We start from the raw sequence: 19,222 nt of genomic DNA, 5'->3' as shown, positions 1-19,222 counted from the left end.
GCTAGGAATTCTCAGAGAGCATAAATTGTATGGGAAGCTGTCAAAGTGTGAGTTTTGGCTGGATGAGGTACAATTCTTGGGCCATGTAATCTCGGCCCAAGGCATAGCAGTAAACCCAGCGAAGATTGAGACAGTGGTGAAGTGGGAGAGACCACAAACAATTACTGAGGTGAGGAGCTTCTTGGGTCTGGCGGGTTATTACAGGCGGTTTGTGGAGGGGTTCTCCAAGCTAGTGAGTTCCTTGACTCAACTCACTAGGAAGGACCAGCCTTTCTCTTGGACAGACGAGTGTGAGGTCTGTTTTGAGGATATAAAGAAGAGATTGACCACTGCACCCATTTTAGCTATTCCTGACACCACCAAGACGTTTGAGGTATACTGTGATGCTTCATACCAGGGTCTAGGTTGTGTGTTGATGCAGGAGAAAAGGCTTATTGCCTATGCATCTCGTCAGCTGAAGGTGCATGAGAAAAATTATCCTACACACGATTTAGAATTGGCAGCGGTGGATTTTGCTCTCAAAACATGGAGGCACTACTTGTATAGGGCATAGTTTCAGGTATTCAGTGATCACAAGAGCTTGAAATACTTGTTTGATCATAAGGAATTGAATATGAGGCAGAGGTGCTGGATGGAATACCTGAAGGACTACGACTTTGAGCTGTTATACCATCCTGGTAAGGCTAATGTCGTAGCAGATGCTCTAAGCAGGAAGAAGTCTCATGTGTCGGCCATGATGATTAAGGAGTTGGAGTTGATCGAGAAGTTGCGAGATATGAATCTGGGATTGGATATGGAGACAGATCACATACAGTGCAGCATGTTGAGGATCACTAATGAGTTCTTGGATGAGGTTCAGGTGGAACAGGGTAAGGATCAGGAATTGCAGCATATCATTAGTGAGTTGGGCACAAAGAAGAGGAAAGATTTCAGGATGGGTAGAGATGACATCCTGCGTTTCAGAGAGAGGGTGTGTATACCCAGCAGTCGGGTATTGAGGAAAATGCTCTTAGATGAAGGGCATAAGAGTCGTCTTAGCATACACCCAGGTATGACTAAGATGTACAAGGACTTGAAGGTGATTTTCTGGTGGACTGGTGTCAACACCCAATTTTATCTGGGCTTAGTATGGTGATTGCATGTGTCGGGCGCACGATGGGCAAGGAACTGTTATGTTCCCGTCGGCTGCTATTGGGCGAGGAGTCCATAGTATGGTGATTGCGTGTGTGCCAGGGTCCAAGTTATGAGGCTTGGATGATTTACTACAGACGAGGAGTTTGTAGGGCAGGACTATGAGCGAGATAGGCTCATAGGGTTGGACCACGAATGAGTTAGTTTCGTGGGAGCACAGTGGAGTCCCAAAACCTAGTTCATGCATATGACTCATGAAGGATTATGAAGTCATGGTTGGGTAATTTGATAATGAGATAATTAGTTATGTTATTTTGGGATGGGTGGCATATTTATTTCATTATTTGTTTATATCTATATTGTGCATAGCTCACCCTTTCTGTGTGTGTGGCGATGATCGGATGATTCCCCGGGAGCAGATGATTTGACAGGTGGGCCAAGAGATGCCTAGACACGGAGCGAGGGATATCTGGGAATTTTTGTATATATGTTATTTATTTTGGTTTTGAGATAATACTGTAACCTTATGGGAGCCATTTGAATTTTATTTCGATTTTATTATTATGGACTCCGATAATTATTGCATTGTATACCGTTTTAAATTTCCCCGTGTTTTTGGGAAATGGTTTTATATTAAATGCGGTATTTATTTTATTTTGGAATTTATTAATTAAATAATAGTAATATTCCTTAGGGATGTTACATATCTCATCACCATCAGGCACACCCTATTTGAGTGTTCCCATTTCACGAGAAGCTCTCTGGACACTAGTGGACTCAGGTGTAAGAGCTGAAGGTTCTGCTTCTCTCAAGGAAAAGTCCACGTTGGTAATTGCCAGATACAAATCCAAAGATTCTTTCTAGTCCTCAAAATTTGTCCCATTTAAAGTTTTGACCGAAGTCAATAGTATAGGCAAAGAAGCTGGTATCAAAATAACAAAGAAACATTTAATACACACTTATTGTGCAAATAAACAAAATAAATGTTTCTGAATACACAGAAAAATATGCCTATAATATCAACATATTTGTCATTTACTATGATCCCGCCTAAAGGTCCCGAATCATAATAAATAAGAAATATAATTAGAATAGAAAATACAATGCACATCTCATGTCAAAAGAAATCTAATACCGATAGAGTACATGACAAATAATTGACATAATAAAATTCAAAAATGCATTGTATCAAGAAAAATAAAATACATTAATAATAAAATACTGATAGGGTATGATTAATATTAATGTAATATCAAATTAATTAATAAAAGAATTAAATTATATCATTCCCACAAATTTTTATACAATTGTACCCACGATAGGTGAGTTAACAATTATATAAAAGTATATCATGCTTAACAAAAATATAATAAATTATATAATGCATGAAATCATAATAATAATATTTTTATTTTTATTTTTATTTATTATTATTATTAATATATATATATATATATATATATATATATATATATATATATATTTCACGTGAAACTTGCATGGTTTATGGCTTCGAACCTGCTTCACCACATTTCATCATTGTTTTAAAGATATTATATATAAATAAATTGATTTAAGAAAAACAAAAAAGATGTGAATGGGCTGGCTCATGTTTTTCGCTTGGACTTTTTTGTGTCCTTTGGGCCCAATAGGTTGAGACACATGTGGAGCCTGCTTGACCCGCCGCTACCGCTCGTCTTCTCGACTAACAGAACGCAGGCACCACGCAAACTGTCGGAAACCACTTAGATCAGAGTAGTAGAACCAGAAGAGTTTAACGAGCAACAAAAACAGCGTAACACAGGCCACCACCACGCAAATCCAGCACCGTGACTAGGGATGTCAACAGGGCAGGTAGGGTACGGGTAGTAGCTCCCCCGTATCCTACCCGCTGGATAAATATTTGTCTCGTACCCGTACCCATATCCGTCGGGTATCCGTTATGCGGGTACCCGCCTATTTTTTTCATATGCGCGGGTATCCACAGGTACCCGCGGGTGTTTGCAAAATTATTTAGAAATAAATATTTAATCATAAATTCAAATAAAATAAAATAAAATACATCATTGTCATAAATTTTAAATATAGTTCAAATAAACTCAAGTTGATACAACTCCAAATAATTGTAAAAGTAAATATAAAATGACGTTCAACATAATGGAAATTCTTTAATTAATGTTTTGATCAACAAATCCACTTTCTCCGATTGATTCTAAAAAATAAACAAAATAAACAAATAATAAACCTCAATTGCCACGTGTCAAGTATTTTTATTTTGATTTCATCATTTGGCAACAAGCATATCATAAACGTCATTGTCTATACAAGGTTTGATGTATATGCCCAATTTCAAAGAAAGGAAAGAGAAAAATGTCAAGGGGTGTAAGTTTAGCGGGTACGGGTATCCACGGGTACAGATACTATGAAACCCATACCCACCCCGTTAACATGCGGGTATCAAAAATACCCGTACCCGCGGGTAGCGGGTATCCATTTTTAATATCCATTTTCTATCTGTTGCGGGTTTTATCCGCGGATATCCGCGGGTACGGATTTTTTTTTGACATCCCTAACCGTGACCCATCACTGTGTCGCATGACCTTTAACTGATCGATGTCATCGGCAACAACTGTGACTCCCAACTGTCAGCGGGATCACATCCCATCACAAGAGAACAAAACTACAGGCCACCGTGACGTGAACAAGACCACCAACGCGAGCAAACGACCATTGTTCGCACTACCGCAAGCCTCCACGATGAAACTATCACTGCAACTGCTGCGAACCACTCGCGAAAGGGGTGACGAAATCTTGCGAAACCACCATGACTGGGAACCTCTACTATATCAGCATCACACTCCACCACACCAGTGACAGATACTGAACAAACCAGACGCGCCGTAGCTCCCCACCGGTGACAAGCCGTTCAATTTCCAAGCAGAATGAAGAAGGGTTCGAAAGGTATTTTAATTAGAGGTAGGGTTTCTTTAATTTGGGGTTTCAATAATTTTAATCCCCTTCAGAATTCATTAATTTGCAATCAGCATGGAGTAGCACCAGATCATCGAAAATGAGAAAGAGAATGGGGACATATAAAAATTAATGTTCATGGCAATCAAGAACAAAACATAAAATCAATTAAACCCCTTCATCAATTCTCTAATTAAAACGATAAAGTTAATATCTCCATATAATATTTCACGCCTCAGTGAACAATTATGAAAATTATGATACACTTTCCAAAAGAATAATTATATTTTGTATCTTATAAACTCTGATACCACTTGATAGGAATAAAATATATAAAAGATACAATAATACAATATATTCAAAATATATTTAAGTATGAGTGAAAAGATTGTGTACCCGAAATCAATGAAAGATCCATGGAAGCACGTAGTATGAGATGCTACTGTTCTCTTTCTGATAGATATTCTAAAACGTAAGAGTGTTTTACGTTGTTACTTAAAAACTGACTAATGGGTATCAGTTTTATATCTTCTCAGCAGAGACCAGGGACCTCTCAAATAAGTATCTGATTATTCAAGTCCATCACAGACCGTTTATTAAACAATCCAACCCATCACGGATCGTTCATCAGAAAACCAAAACTATATATATTACCCATACAATAATTAATTATGTGCAATATAATTAACATTAACAAATAACTTAATTTATTGATTAATGCTAATCCATAATAGTAACAAAATAAAGAATAATAATTTTATATAATAGAATTATATAAAATATAACATTAACTACTTGTTTTACTGGATTTTTATTCTTTTGTAAATTTAAATCTTTCAAGTTCTTAAAAATTTTGGTTGAATTCAAACCTTAAATATATGAACCTTTGTTGAATATATAAAACTATTTAAAAAGAATTCTTAGAGATTTTAGTTCAATAAAAGAGTACTTTAATCATATAAATGTAATTTTCAGAATATAAACATCATAAAGGTTTCAGTAATTGAAATTGTGTTAGATGTTTAAAAAAAACTCAAATTGTAAGAAAATAAATAAAACCATTTTTGGGATTTTACTAAATATGTAGAAGGCAATAAAAATAAGAATTAACACGGTGAGTTAGTGTTAGGGTTAGATTTCACAAAATTTCACTCTCATACACATAATCACTTAACTACTTTTCAATTTAACGTAAAAATAGCCACAAGTTTACTCAAGGCCTGATTTCTTAATAGAATGAATCTAAGTTTCCTTATTAAGAATCAATTCCTTGAGTATTTAATAAGAAAACTTGTTATTACAATAAGAGTTTAAGACAACTAATGAGTTTAGCTTCATTCCTAGTTATAAGTTTCATTAGGAATGATATTACAAGTGATCAAATAATTGGTTTTGCGTCTAAGGAAATGCAAATTTAGGACTTGACTAATTTACTTGTTTAAAGGGTTTTGAACACATTCTCATAACAACTTTTCTTCCCAAATAGTGCATATGATTGGTTCGTCTAATCACTCAAACGATGTTTAGTTCTTAATAAATTAATTGAGTTTCACTAAGTAGACCAATGTTGTAAAGAATATAACAAGTATTCTTTGGTTTTGTAACCACTATTGACTAACCCATTGAGTAATATTTGGGTTCGCAACAACTCATGGATAAAGTCATCAATTTGGCCCAACCCATAAGGCTTACATGGGTTGGGGCCAAAAGAGTCCACATGGCCAAAAAGTCCTCAATTAAAAAGGTCCACAGAGCCAAAAATCCCACAAAAGCCCTATGGGACATGACCAACTCATGTGCTTCCTTTTTATACATGAATATATATATATATATATATATATATATATATATATATATATATATATATATATATATATATATATTATTAAACTTTCAATTTAGGTCGGCCTGATTCGACCATCAACTTTGCACCATCATCTCATCAATCAGCCCAACCCAATAAATATCAATTGTCGCCTAGCCCGGGTTATCTCGGTCGTGGCCAGGACTTATCATGGTAAAGGGCCTAGGCTAACCATCTCAGTGTGGGTCAGGATGGCATGTCTATGTCGTGAGCCTATGTCGAACTGTCTCAATCATTGGCCCAGGCCGGACCGTCTCAATCGTTGGACCGAGCTGGCCCGTCTCAGTCGTGGGAACGAGTCGACCTGTCTCGATCGTAGGCACAGACCGACCCATCTCGGTCATGGGTATGGGCCGACCCATCTCGGTCATAGGTACGGGTCGACCTGTCTTGGCAAAACGAGTCAGGTTGTCTCAGACGTGGGCCAGGGATGGTATGTATTCCATGAGCCCATGCCGAAACGTCTCGGTCGTTGGCCCGAGCTGGCTCGTCTCGATTGTCGACCCGAGCAGGCCCTGCGGCAAGGGCCGACCTGTATTGACTGTGGGCACGAGCTGGCCTAGGTTGGCTCAATCTCGGTCGTGGGCCCGAACTGACTCGTCTTGACCTTCAGCTCGTATCGGCCCATCTCGACCATCGGTTAAGGCCGACCTGTCTCGTCTGTTGGCCTGGGCAGGCTCGTTTCTCCCATCACCTCGACCAAGCCTTTCTCAGCTGTCTATCCAAATTGTTTCTGACGCCCCGACTACTATATTAAATTATTATTATTTGATAAAAAGATGGAATAATTTTTTTGTACAATAAGATTTTCCTTGAGAGGACATTAACAATAACATAACTCCATATATATATATATATATATATATATATATATATATATATATATATATATATATATCAATAATTTACATCTCTGTAATTGTTCATGAAATATTATAAAAATATGTATTTGTATAATTTTAAGAGTTCTACATCAGAATAGAAGATTATCTATATTTTTAATATCTTTACAAGATATTAATATAAATTATCCACGAGTCAATCTTTAGAAGATCCACCAATAATATCCCGAACAACTCTCACTAAGCAAGTTCCCCTTCTACTCTTGCAACAAGTACATATGAAAGAAAAATATGAAAGGAGTGAGGTCTTTATAAGCCTGAAATATCAATCTTAATAAAATCAACAAACAATACAGACACTAAGAGCCTAGAATTGAACCTATAACCACAAAACTATATCTCGTTATACTAGACATATGGATCCATATTCCACTTCTGATTATCCATTATGAACATCAAAAGTTACTTTGGGAAGTGATTAGGTAATTGAGTAGTTCTCATAAAACATTGGTACAATCATAATTATTTCTTTCTCGAGAATATTAGCCATTTATCAGCCCATAAAAAAGATATATACTCACTACCTAACATTGGCGATGTCGAGCAGGTATTGAATAGTCCAAAGTTTGGCTTATGAATATCCTAGTCCAGCGTGTTATTCTGAACTATCAAGATATTCACCCACTTAGTAAAACTTCCTTAGACCCCACCATGGTCCCCGCCTTTCATTCCGTAGTGTACCAAACTGTGACTTCCCAAATACAAACACTCTACTGGTTTAATCTCAACTTATTGAAATCAAACTTAACTCTTACTTAACTGATATAATCTTGGATATTTTCAAAATTCATAAAATGTGATGACTATCAAATCATGTCATTGTATAAACTATACACAAAGAATATAAATTAACAATAAAATGTACATGTAATTTTCTTTTATCAAAGCTCATTGAGTAAAATAATATTTACTTTTACTTTATTTTTATTTTTTTAATTATAAAATAATGATAAAATAAGAATTGAAACAAAAACTTTAAATAAATAACTAGATAAGGATTAGAATGTTATAAAAAAATATAATAACAAAAATATAAATTAAACAGGACCCATGCATAACCGGAGATATATTAAATGAAATAAATAAACAATACTCGTGTGTGCAAAAATGAAGATAAATTAAATAAAATAAATAAACAAGATCAATGCATAATTGGAGATAAATTAAATAAAATAAATAAATAGAATTAGTGCATAACTATAGATAAATAAAATAAAATAAATAAATAGGATCAATGCATAACTATAGATAAATTAAATAAAATAAATAAACAGGAATAATACATAACTAAAGATTAAATAAAATAGGACCAATGCATAACTGAAGATAAATTAAATAAAATAAATAAATAGGACTCGTACATAAATGAAGATTAAATTAAATAAATTAAATAAACAGAACCAATACTTAACTAAAAATAAATAAAATAAAATAAATAAAAATGATCAGTACATAACTAGATATCGACTAAGTTAAATGGAAGTAAATAAAATAATATATAATTCAAAAATAAATAAAATATTGATATAAAATCCATGGGTTTATCAATATTAATATAAAAAGAGCTTAACCTCACTCCCCTTTTACTGAAGGGCACACTAATAATATTTCTAGAGAACTAAGATCTCTTTGAATCTTTTGCTCTAAACTTTCTCTCTCTTATTTCTCACTTTCTCATGTAACTTCTTCCCTCATTTCATACATATATATATATATATATATATATATATATATATATATATATATAAGTCATGCATGTGCTCATTTTTTTTTAAATCATCATTATATATATTTTATTAGTTTTGTTTTCTTCTTATTGTTATTTTCAATAAGTAAAAACTACATCATGATAAAATATATTATTAACGTTTAAACTATAATTAGATAAAATATGAAATATTAGTAAAAATAGAAGATTTTCTAACTGTTTTATTTAAAATAAATAATACAATTTATTAAAAATAGGGATGTTACATTTCTGCCATCTTTTTAGGAATTTCGTCACCGAAATTCACTTAGTTGTGAATAGATGGGGATACATCTCTTTCATATTACTTTCTAATTCCCAAGTTGTATCACCGTCATCTTGCTCACTCCACAATATATTTACCAAAGGAATGTTCTTTCCCCGAAATTGTTTAGTCCTTCAATCCCCAATCCTCATAAGAAGCTCATCATAAGTAAGGTTTTCTCGTATTTGTACTACATTGGGTCTATCACATGAAGAGAGTCATGAATATATTTATGAAGTAGAGACACATGAAAAATAGGGATGTTACAGTTTTTGCTCGTCTCGTCCATTGGCTCGGGATGACCCATTTTGGCCTTCGGCCCAGGGTGACCCATCTCGGTCTTTAGTCCGATCATCCAATCTTGACCTTCAGTCCTGGTCAGTTCAAGACGACTTGACTCCATCTTTGACTCATACTTAAAATATTATTTTTAAAAATTAGTTAAAGTATTTTAGTGGATCAAACTCACATTCACCTTGACCCTAACCCATTTGAGATGGGGCTTTTGGGGCTGGGGCTGGGGCTTTCTTTTTGTCCCCTCAAAGGGGGCTTAGTAAGGAGTGGGCTAGGGCTGGCCCATGGGCCATTGGTCAAATTGACGCATTTGCTTATGGAATCCTGGTTAACCCCTTAAGTACTTTTTTTTACAAGCCATTCCTGACTTAATTAAGTATTCTTTTCAGAAAGCATTATGGACTCAACCAAGTATTCTTTCAACATGTCACTTCTAGCTCAACCAATTATTTTTCAACAAGTCACTTTCGACTCTCTTAAATTGGTACAACATTGTAGATGGAAAATTTTCCAAATTTAGCTTACAAAACTTTTCTTTATTGTTTTGTTTTATTCTTAAAAGTTAGAAATGACTATATGTGTTAGCTCATGTTGTAGAATTTATAGATATATACTATATTAAGATAATAAAAAGAACAATTTATCATAACTCTTATGAATTCAATATTATAAAGATTGATTAGGAATAAGAATATGAGTCATGTTACATGTTCTAGTGCAATGGGAATATGATGTATATTATAATGTATATTTGATGGCTATCTCCTTTACCCCTCAACAAAACTGAGAGGAAGAAGATCTCCATAGATGAGTGTGGATGCAGAAGCTTGGAAGAGATTAAGGTAGCATGGTGTTTGGTTTGCTATAGGTGAGTTTCCTAGGGAGAGGTAAGGTCATCTCCTAAGGAAGGAAACTTAAAGTAGTCTAGATGAGGAGACTAATCTAGGGAGAGTTGAAACAAGAAGTGTACACTCATTTGGGCAACAATTCTTTACTCAAGTTCAAGCTAGATTTACATGAGGTAAGCTTTTTTATAGGTTAGAAGGAGAGTGAGATGTCTCCAAAAAAAGGAGGGAGAAAATGGTTTAGAAACTTGAAAATTGGAGCCAAAAGATATGCATGCACAAGGTGTGACTTGCCACTCAAGCAAGAACATGTTTCACACCATGCTCATGCCCTTCACACCTTGGTGCGGTACTTGAAGTAGCTTGGTCTCCAAGCTAGGGTTAAAAACCCTAGTTTCTAAATGTCGCACACCTTAGCCCAAATTAGGCTCATCTCCTTTTAAGCCCAAAATAGTTTACTAGGCCTAAATCCAAATATATGGTCTAAATAAAATCATATTCTACTAGATTCATAATACAATGCCAAAATATTATTGTAATAAAGAATCTTAGACTAAGTCTTTACAATTTTTTTAGTGTAAACAAAACATTAACTTAAGTATGCTTAACTTAGATGAAGCTCAGTCTTCTTGTATCCTTGTTGACATGACTCTTTTAATTGATGTTTTAACTAGAGGTTTGCATCAATATTATATTAAAATATAAGCTGATTTTTTTATTGTAACTTGTAAGTTAAATGAAATTTAATGTTTTAGATAGATTAAAAAAATCAGCATTAAAAGAGGATTTAACGAAATCTAAAAATTAAATTAAGTGTTTTAACCCATGTCCAAACCCTCCTTAAATTTCTCATTTCCCATGTAATAGAATAATCCTTAAATTTTCCATTTCTCATGTCATAGAATAATTAGGTGACTTTCTTCGTGGTCTCTCGTCTCATTTCTTCACTTACTCTGTCTGTTAAATTACTTGCAACACTATGTTGCTTATGTCTGAGTGACCACCTGCATTTCAGTTCAGCGTATTCCTTAGGTTTGGGACTGTAGCTAGGGTTTTAGTGTCCCATCTCAAATTCCACGCAACTACTGTCCTTTCGCACCGTTTATTCCAATCTCATTGATTCATTTTACAGTTAATGCTTGCTTTGCCCTCTTCTCGATCTGCTTTTCTTCAACTTGTTGTGGTTTCTAGCTTGGTTTTGCATGAATCGGTTATTGTTATGTTGTTATGAAGTGCGAAGTTCTCTGCTAAGAGTTTCATGTGATCTCTATGTTGCTCACTTTCACTCCTTTTGGTTTAGTTTTGGGATGAGTTGTGCTATGTTAGTGAATTAGGTAGATTTTGTAAAAAAATATGTTGTTGGACGTGCAGCAGGGTATTGCTGCTGTTTTAACTGACCTGGTGATGTTTGCTTAGTCATGACTTATTGCTTGATATAAGTGGATAATTGATGTCTGTATAATGGTGTTTTGTTCCTTCAGATCAGTTGTTAAGACGGATTAAGTTTGGATAAATAAGGGGCGGGGTGATGACAAAGAAGAAGAATTCTCTGGTGTTTATGGATGTGTCCATAGATGGGGATCCTGCTGAAAGGATGAGTTTTGAGGTACTTTTTTGTCTTTACAAATTGTCATTTTTAATGATGTATGAGTAATGTTTTGCAGTATTTGATCTAAATTTTGGTTGTGTTTCCCTCAGCTCTTCTATGATGTTGCTCCAAAAACTGCTGAAAATTTTCGTGCATTATGCACAGGTAATAAATTTGACTCGCATGAAAAATTGATTGAATGTTGACATTTGCTTATTGGATCCTTTTCCAAAATTCCATCCATCACTTATCTGCCATCAACTGAACAAGTTCTTGATATGAAATTGCATTTTGCTTGCATAAATTGTGCATGGAAAATTGGAACTTTATAACTTGTCTTCCCAATAAATAAATAACTGATTCCCCTACCCACTTTTTTTTTTTTTTTTTTTTAATTTCTGAGATGTCATTGTATGTGCAGGTGAAAGGGGTGTTAGTCCAAATAGTGGAAAATCACTGCACTACAAGGGGACTTTCTTCCATCGAATTGTAAGAGGATCCGTTGCCCGGGTATGTGGTTTTAACTTTTCTGCCATGTACATTGTACTTTAGTAGCTCTCTACGTCTTCACATTTTAGTGGTGAAAAACGTTACTGCTGTTTATTCCGGAGGACAGTACTGATGGTCACAACTGCCTTTCTTGTGATATAGTTTTAAGGTTGCGCTTACTAAGTTATACATTATTACCCTGTCATTCTAAAAACCTTGTCATGACGAAACACAGTTTGTATGAATTGTTATAATGTCATTGTGTGTTAACGGTTGGTTTTCTTTGCAGGGTGGTGATTTTGTGAATCGAAATGGTATGTATTATGTTGATACCTGCCTCTTAATATGAATTATTTAACCAGTTTTATTGAGATTGCATTTAATACAGTATATGTAGTCACTTTCTTTTTTTTATCATTTGATCATTCAGTTGTCCGAGTTGCAAGCCTTGTTCCATTTTCATATTTCCTGTGACCATGGTAATTTCTTTTCTAAGTCGATTAGGAAACTAACAAAACTCCTTTGCATTTATATAGATTGGCTTGTAATTGAGTGGGGATTATGAAAGCAATTTTATTATTATTTTGGTTATTTTTGGATTTTACCATGATGCTTTTATATGTTGTGTAAATTCTTCATCTACTCTCTTCCTTTAATGTGTTGTGTCTGTTACAATGTGTTATGCTGTGGTCGTTATTTTTCCTGTTTTATCAAATGGTCTTGAACCAATACAAAGCAAAAGGAGTCCTGAATAATCACATGTAGCCATCGCTTGTATTATATGGCTGAATAGTATTTTATTTAAATCTACTAAACCTCATTGACAGTCATCTCTTATTCTTTGTATGACATCCCAAATGCAGCACTGTACTACATTATGCTATACTCTATCACATTCCTTGTGTTTTTCAGGGACTGGTGGAGAAAGCATATATGGTTCCAAGTTCCCAGGTGAGAATGCTAAGTTGTGGCCTTGTTCGCATAATCCACATCGTGGATTTGGAACAGTTATGTTTATGTCTATAAGTTTGTGTAGTTCTTACAAATTGTACTTGTGATTCATTTCAGACGAATCACCTCGGCTAAAGCATGATGCTCCCGGCCTTCTATCTATGCCTGTTGCTGTTCGTGACACTCTTGGTTCTCATTTTATAATCACTTTTAAAGCTGATCCCCATCTTGATAGGTTTGCTTATCTGTCTTTTCTTGAGGCATTTAGCACTTAGGCCCCATATGAGTGATTTTATTTACAGCGCATTTGAAGTTATCTTCTGCAATAACTGGACATGTAGTGTTTTAGCACTGTTTTGATGAAATGAACTCGTCAAAACAGCTCTTGAAATCCATACGCAGCTTTTAGCTTATTTTTATAAGCTAAAAGCTATCAAACACAGGCCATTGTGAAAGTTAAAAATCAGTTTAAATTGTAGCTTTTCTTAAACAATTGCTTAATTTGATTAATTTAACTGTATTTTGTCGTCAAAATTATATATTTGCTTTAGTGTTTCCTCAAACATATTCAAAGGCCATTTGGCTTAATTTAGAATGCACTTGAGACAATGGAGCAGTGAACCTTCTTTCGTTACTGAATTTTCTTAATTTTAAGTACATGTTTATGGTACTTATTTTCTGAATTGGGTCTTTCTCTCATTATTGAGTGGGAGAGGGTGAATTTCCTTATGTTTTTAGTCGTTATTTCTGAGCGAACTAATTGATCAACTTGCTTATCTTATTCAATTCTGATGTAATTTTTCAGGAAACATGTGGTCTTTGGCAAGCTTGTGCAAGGGCATAATATATTGAAGAAAATTGAAGATGCGGGCAATGAAGAAGGACTTCCAAGCGTAACTGTTAAAATAATTAATTGTGGCGAACATAATGAGGGTGAGAATACCTTCCTATTTCATGGAGAATCCTAAGTTCTACCCTCAATGTGAACTATGTTATATGGATAATTAAATTATCAATCATCTGTTGAAAATTTCATGTTCAACTATCGAAATGCTGAAGCATAACTAATGTATTTTTCATTTGAGGTGAATGTGACATTTGCCAGCTGGTAATGTCATATTCAATTATTTTTAGTCTGTTGATTTGAACCTTTACCTTGCCTCATAGATGGAAAGAAGATGAAGAAATCAAAAAGGGGAAGAGACGGGTTTCATGAAACCAATAATCATGAACTGCATAGGGGGAAGAACAAAAAACCTTCAGGAGACAAAAGGAAAAGGAGAAAGCATTACTCATCAGAATCTGATAGTTCCTCAGATTCAGACATGACATCTTCAGAAAGTGGTTGTGATTCTGACTCAGATATATCTTCATCATCTTACACAAGTTCCTCCAGTGATGATAGAAGGAGAAAGAGAAAGAGATCCAGGAAAGATAAGCATAGGCATCGAAAAAGAAGAGACAAACATCGAGAGGAGAGACGAAGGAAACAAAACAAAAAGTCAAAGCATAGATCAAGAAGGTATAGATTCGGATTAAATGCTTAATTATGATTTACACGTCCCACATTCCAAATATTGATGGTTGCTTGCGAAGAACTTAAAATGGCCATGTAGTGTAGATCTTGTGGTTTATTTATTTTATTCTACAAGCATATTGATGTTGTGTTACTACATGAAACTTCATTCTTGCTATTGACATGAACATTTATATGCATTGAAGGGGTTATACTTTTTCTTAATCTAACAAGTCCTTAGCAGTTTCAAAAATTTGGCTGCCACTGAGATTGTTTTTGGTGTTAGGGAATTGACTACTCATACTGATTCAGACAGTGAAAGTAAGAACTCCGATGGTGAGAATTGTGGTGCTCAACTGAAAGATCAGAGGCATAAAGAACAATCTCAGGGATATGGTAACTTTTATAGTGATTCATGTTTTAGTTTATTGTGTACATGAAACATAGTTTATAGTTTAATTATACTTTTATGTTGTCTCTGAATAAACAAAATTCTAAAATATCAGCTACAATTTTGTAAAATGGTGACTCTTCGTAGACGGACTACTGGTCTAGATTTTGATTGCAATGTAGTAGAGTTGTTGCCTGAAGATAAAGACAGTCGGGTAACTATTTCGAGGGTATGGGGACTGCTTTTAATTTCCTAAACTTGTACTATTATGATAGGTATCACCACGATTACAGAAAAACACCAAGACAATATGATAGAAATAGGTAAAAGACTCAAATCTTATTATCAAGATGAACGTGTGCAAATGAGCAGAAATGCTCTACAATGCTTAGATGGGTTCGAGAGTCAGAGGCTCCTCCAGAGAGATCCCTCTCCTCTATCTAATTCTCATATTCTTCATAACTCCCTCCCCTTTACCTCATACTCCCCCATATACCTGAATGCCCCTACAATCAGCAGTCCCATGCTACGTCCTCTCTCTCCTCTAACTAATTTTCATACCCTGACCCCATTTTCTTTCTTCTAGAATACACATTCCATATTTTGGACCTATCGTGGTGTATCTCTCCATTTTTCTCCTCCTGCTGTACCAGCCCACTGTCGAGTGTCCTATCACAATACTTGGTAAATCTTTATTAGGAACAATACTGTTTCTGCCAATGTAGTAGTAACAGAAACAACAACACTTGAGGGACTTCCGAGAGGTCCTCACTCTCCACTCCTGTTTTCCTAGAATACACCCAACAACCTTTTTCCTCCTAACCCTCTGACTATTTATAATAGTCAGTTACATGAAAAGAAAAAGAAACATCTGCAGGAAGTTGTAACTGTCATATTCAGTCATTCTTCTTATCCCTCCTCTTATACACAATTCAAACCTGTCCTGACCCAACCTATCATATTACCTTGTTCATACTGAATTTATGAATACTTTTATTTCTTGCCTTCCATCAATTGATCAGTAACTGTAAGCTATGAACAAAATATGAAGTTTTCCTTAGAATTGGCAGTGTAAAGCAATTACTATTGTACTTTTTGTCGTGTCTGTCATGTAAGTTAATAAACTTGTTGCCTGTGTAAAAGGGCTATGCTATTGTATAGATTCTTTTACTATTTAAATTTTCTTCGTTTTCATTTTTTGGCTAATGTGCAATGTCATGTCTTCTTTTGTCATCCTTATTTTGTTGCAGCCGAAGGTCAGTATTCCTTAGTCGTGGAGAAAGAATTACCTCCCATGCACCTTAACAAGGAGAAATTGGATATGCTAGAGGAAGAATTCCCAAAGGAGTATGAAGAACAATGTAACAGTGGCACTCGAGCCAACTATAGATCTGACAGAAGTGAAAGGAGGCAGCCTGATGTGATGGATGATCAACCTGGCAAATCTAGGTCTACATTCCTTTCTTGTCACACATCAGTTATTTCTTATGCTTACATCTCTTCAAGATTTGGTATTTTATTAAAAGTTAATGAGCAGGAGTCCAAGCATGAGTATTAGTCCCCGGAGAGAGAGGAAAAGCCCAAGTTGTTCAAAGATGAGGTTGAGAAGAGGTCCAAGTGGCAATGGAAGCCATTGTGCTCCATCACAGAGGAGCTTGAGTCGGAGTCCGGTTAAAAGCACAAGCAAAAGTCCAAACAGAAGAAACATAAGTAGAAGCCCAGTGAGAGGTAGGAAGGGGAGAAGTTTCAGTAGAAGCCCTGTAAGATCTCGTGGACATAGAAGTGTTAGTGCAAGCCCTGTAAGATCCCTTTCTCAGAAGCACCAGAAGACTCCACCCAAAACAGCATCACGAAGATCAATCAGCAGAAGTCCTGGAAGATCCCTTTCTCAGAGTCGCGGAAGGAGTTCACGCAGAGTACCATCACGGACATCAATAAGCAAAAGCCCTGTGAGAAATCACAACCATAAAAGTATTAGTAGAAGCCCAAGATCTCGTGGTCGGAGAAGTGCGAGTGCAAGTCCTGTAAGATCCCTTTCTCGAAGCCAACAGAGTTCACCCAAAGCTTCATCACGAAGATCAATCAGCAAAAGCCCTGTGAGAACTCTCAATCATAGAAGTGTCAATAGAAGCCCTCTGAGATCTCGTGGTCATAGTCATAGAAGTGTCGGTGAAAGCCCTGTAAGATCTCTCTCTCGGAGCCATGGGAGGACTTCACCAAGAGCAGAATCACGGAGATCAATCGGTAGAAGCCCTGTGAGAACTGACAATCATAGAAGTGTAAGTAGAAGCCCTGTAAGATCTCGTGACCATAGAAGTGCTAGTGTAAGCCCGGTCAGGTCACTCTCTCGGGGCCACCAGAGGAGTTCATCTAGAGAACCATCACGAAGATCAATAAGCAGAAGCCCAGTAAAAGTGTCAAGAAAGAGTATAAGCAGGAGTCCAGTTAGATCATCTGCCAGAAACTCTGGCAGAGTTCCTCTAAGAAGTATTAGCCGAAGTCCAGTTCGAGTGCCAAGCAGAGGTAATCACCGCAGTTATTCTAGGAGTCCTCGTGGTAGGAGCTTGTCCAGAAGTCTTTCACCTGATGTTTCCCCAAAACGTATCAGAAGGGGAAGAGGCTTCAGTGAACGATACTCTTATGCTAGAAGGTATAGGACTCCCTCTCAATCTCCTGTGAGATCATACCGCTATAATGGAAGAAGCGACCGTGACAGGTAAATTTTTTAAGTTCTTTACAATCTCTAATTAGTCATCGTACTAAAATGTGGTATGTTGGGAGTTAAATAAATTTTGTACACTTTGTGCTCTCAGATATTCAGATTACAGAAGGTACTCCCCTAGGCGTAACAGGAGCCCACCACCACGCAGAAGAACCCCACCAAGGTTTTTCTTTTATTTACATGTTCTTCCATCCTCCTAAAACATCTACATTTCTCTATTGTTTCTTTAGGAATGAATTATTTCTCATCTGATTTGATTAATTTGTAAGATTTTTTCTGACGCCAAGTGTTTTTCTGTGTCATTTATTAATAACAATAGCACCGTGCATATATACTTATAGCTTATATGATTATGTGAAAATGTGTATATAGGTTCCGGAGTAGGAGGAGCAGGACACCATCTGTATCACGCAGCCCACCTTATAGAGGTCGACGATACAGTCGAAGCCGTAGCCCTGTCCCCAGTCGTTCCCCTATGGCCACTGATCGACGTCGTGGTGAGAGGAGACGGTCTTTGTCCCGGAGCAGGAGCCCTTCACGATCCAGGGCTTCGGTGGAGTCACAATCTCCACGAAAGAACAGCAGGTCAAGGTCCCGGTCCTCAGATGGAAAGAAAGGCCTTGTATCTTATGGAGATGGTTCTCCTGATTCAGATTAATGGTGAAATAGTAGTGAAATCGTCACCTTCAATGTTATGTTTGCTTGCTCAAATTCGCTTAACATCTCATAGTTTTCATTTATAAACCAGGTTTAGATCTTTCTTCTATTAACTTGAAAATGCTTGCTGAGAGATATAATAGTATTAGAGTATGCAAAGACTGTATATTTTTCAGTGTATCCCAAATGAGAGGGATTGCTCACTAGTTATTTCGTGATTGCATCTGAGTTGAATGAAGAAGTTTTGGCCTCTAAAAGTACTCTTGGTTAGTATTTTTGTGTGTATAGGAACCATGATTAGGATAGTTTCACAAATCTGACTCGCACACTAGTAGGAGTCTACATATGAAAAAACAAATGCATAAAATATAGTTGATTCTAATTCAAACTAGTAAACAATATTTTCATAATTCTAAAACAATCATGTCGATTATATAATTCAAATAACATCAAAGCACAAGTGCATACAATCACAACATAAATTAAGGTCATAATAACTAAGAGTAGAAAGATATCTTCAAGTTTCTCTAATCTTCTAATAATATCATCTTAACGGTCATTATCATCTTTATAACTGTTAAACCCTTTCTTAAATATTAAGTATGGATCACCAATTTTGGTATTAAAAACTATTTATTATGATTAAGTGTATCTAGAGTTAGATTAGTTGAACATGTTATGTAAGAAATATCTAGAATAGTCTTTTTACAATTATAAAAGACATTATTTGGAAACCAAATATGAGATAAGAAGTAATTCGGCGTTTACATTGTCTTAGTTATTATTCTATGATAGAAAAATGTTTCTAATGATAAAAACATGATGAAAGATTATAGAAAAACACAATCAAACATATAAATGTCTAAGTTAAAAGGAATCAACATGTCATC

The 19,222-nt window shown here is 35.5% G+C and overlaps 1 protein-coding gene across 3 annotated transcripts; it reads left to right on the top strand.

Annotated features, from left to right (window-relative positions):
- Positions 1 to 10,905: 10,905 nt before the first annotated feature.
- On the top strand, positions 10,906 to 18,589 carry LOC114194549 (uncharacterized). Of its 3 annotated transcripts, none has more exons than XM_085665753.1 (14): positions 10,906 to 11,149; positions 11,500 to 11,624; positions 11,717 to 11,771; positions 12,028 to 12,116; positions 12,385 to 12,409; positions 13,008 to 13,046; positions 13,164 to 13,281; positions 13,852 to 13,979; positions 14,214 to 14,568; positions 14,849 to 14,958; positions 16,204 to 16,402; positions 16,491 to 17,669; positions 17,767 to 17,838; positions 18,048 to 18,589. In XM_085665753.1, exons 2-14 carry the CDS (start codon positions 11,547 to 11,549, stop codon positions 18,331 to 18,333), a joined length of 2,733 nt encoding a protein of 910 aa, XP_085521879.1. In that variant the 5' UTR covers positions 10,906 to 11,149; positions 11,500 to 11,546; the 3' UTR covers positions 18,334 to 18,589. The 3 variants fall into 3 exon arrangements, with proteins under 3 accessions (XP_085521879.1, XP_085521880.1, XP_085521881.1); XM_085665754.1 differs by having other exon boundaries at positions 10,947 to 11,149; positions 11,505 to 11,624; XM_085665755.1 differs by lacking the exons at positions 10,906 to 11,149; positions 11,500 to 11,624 and adding an exon at positions 12,526 to 12,574.
- The last annotated feature ends 633 nt before the right edge of the window (positions 18,590 to 19,222 follow it).

The sequence above is a fragment of the Vigna unguiculata genome, chromosome 8 (assembly GCF_037176805.1).
Source record: "Vigna unguiculata cultivar grain cowpea cultivar isolate G323 ecotype 2 chromosome 8, ASM3717680v1, whole genome shotgun sequence".
NCBI classification, from domain to species: Eukaryota; Viridiplantae; Streptophyta; class Magnoliopsida; order Fabales; family Fabaceae; genus Vigna; species Vigna unguiculata.
Note: the sequence above shows the minus strand (reverse complement) of the source record. Positions and strands in the feature narration are given on the sequence as shown.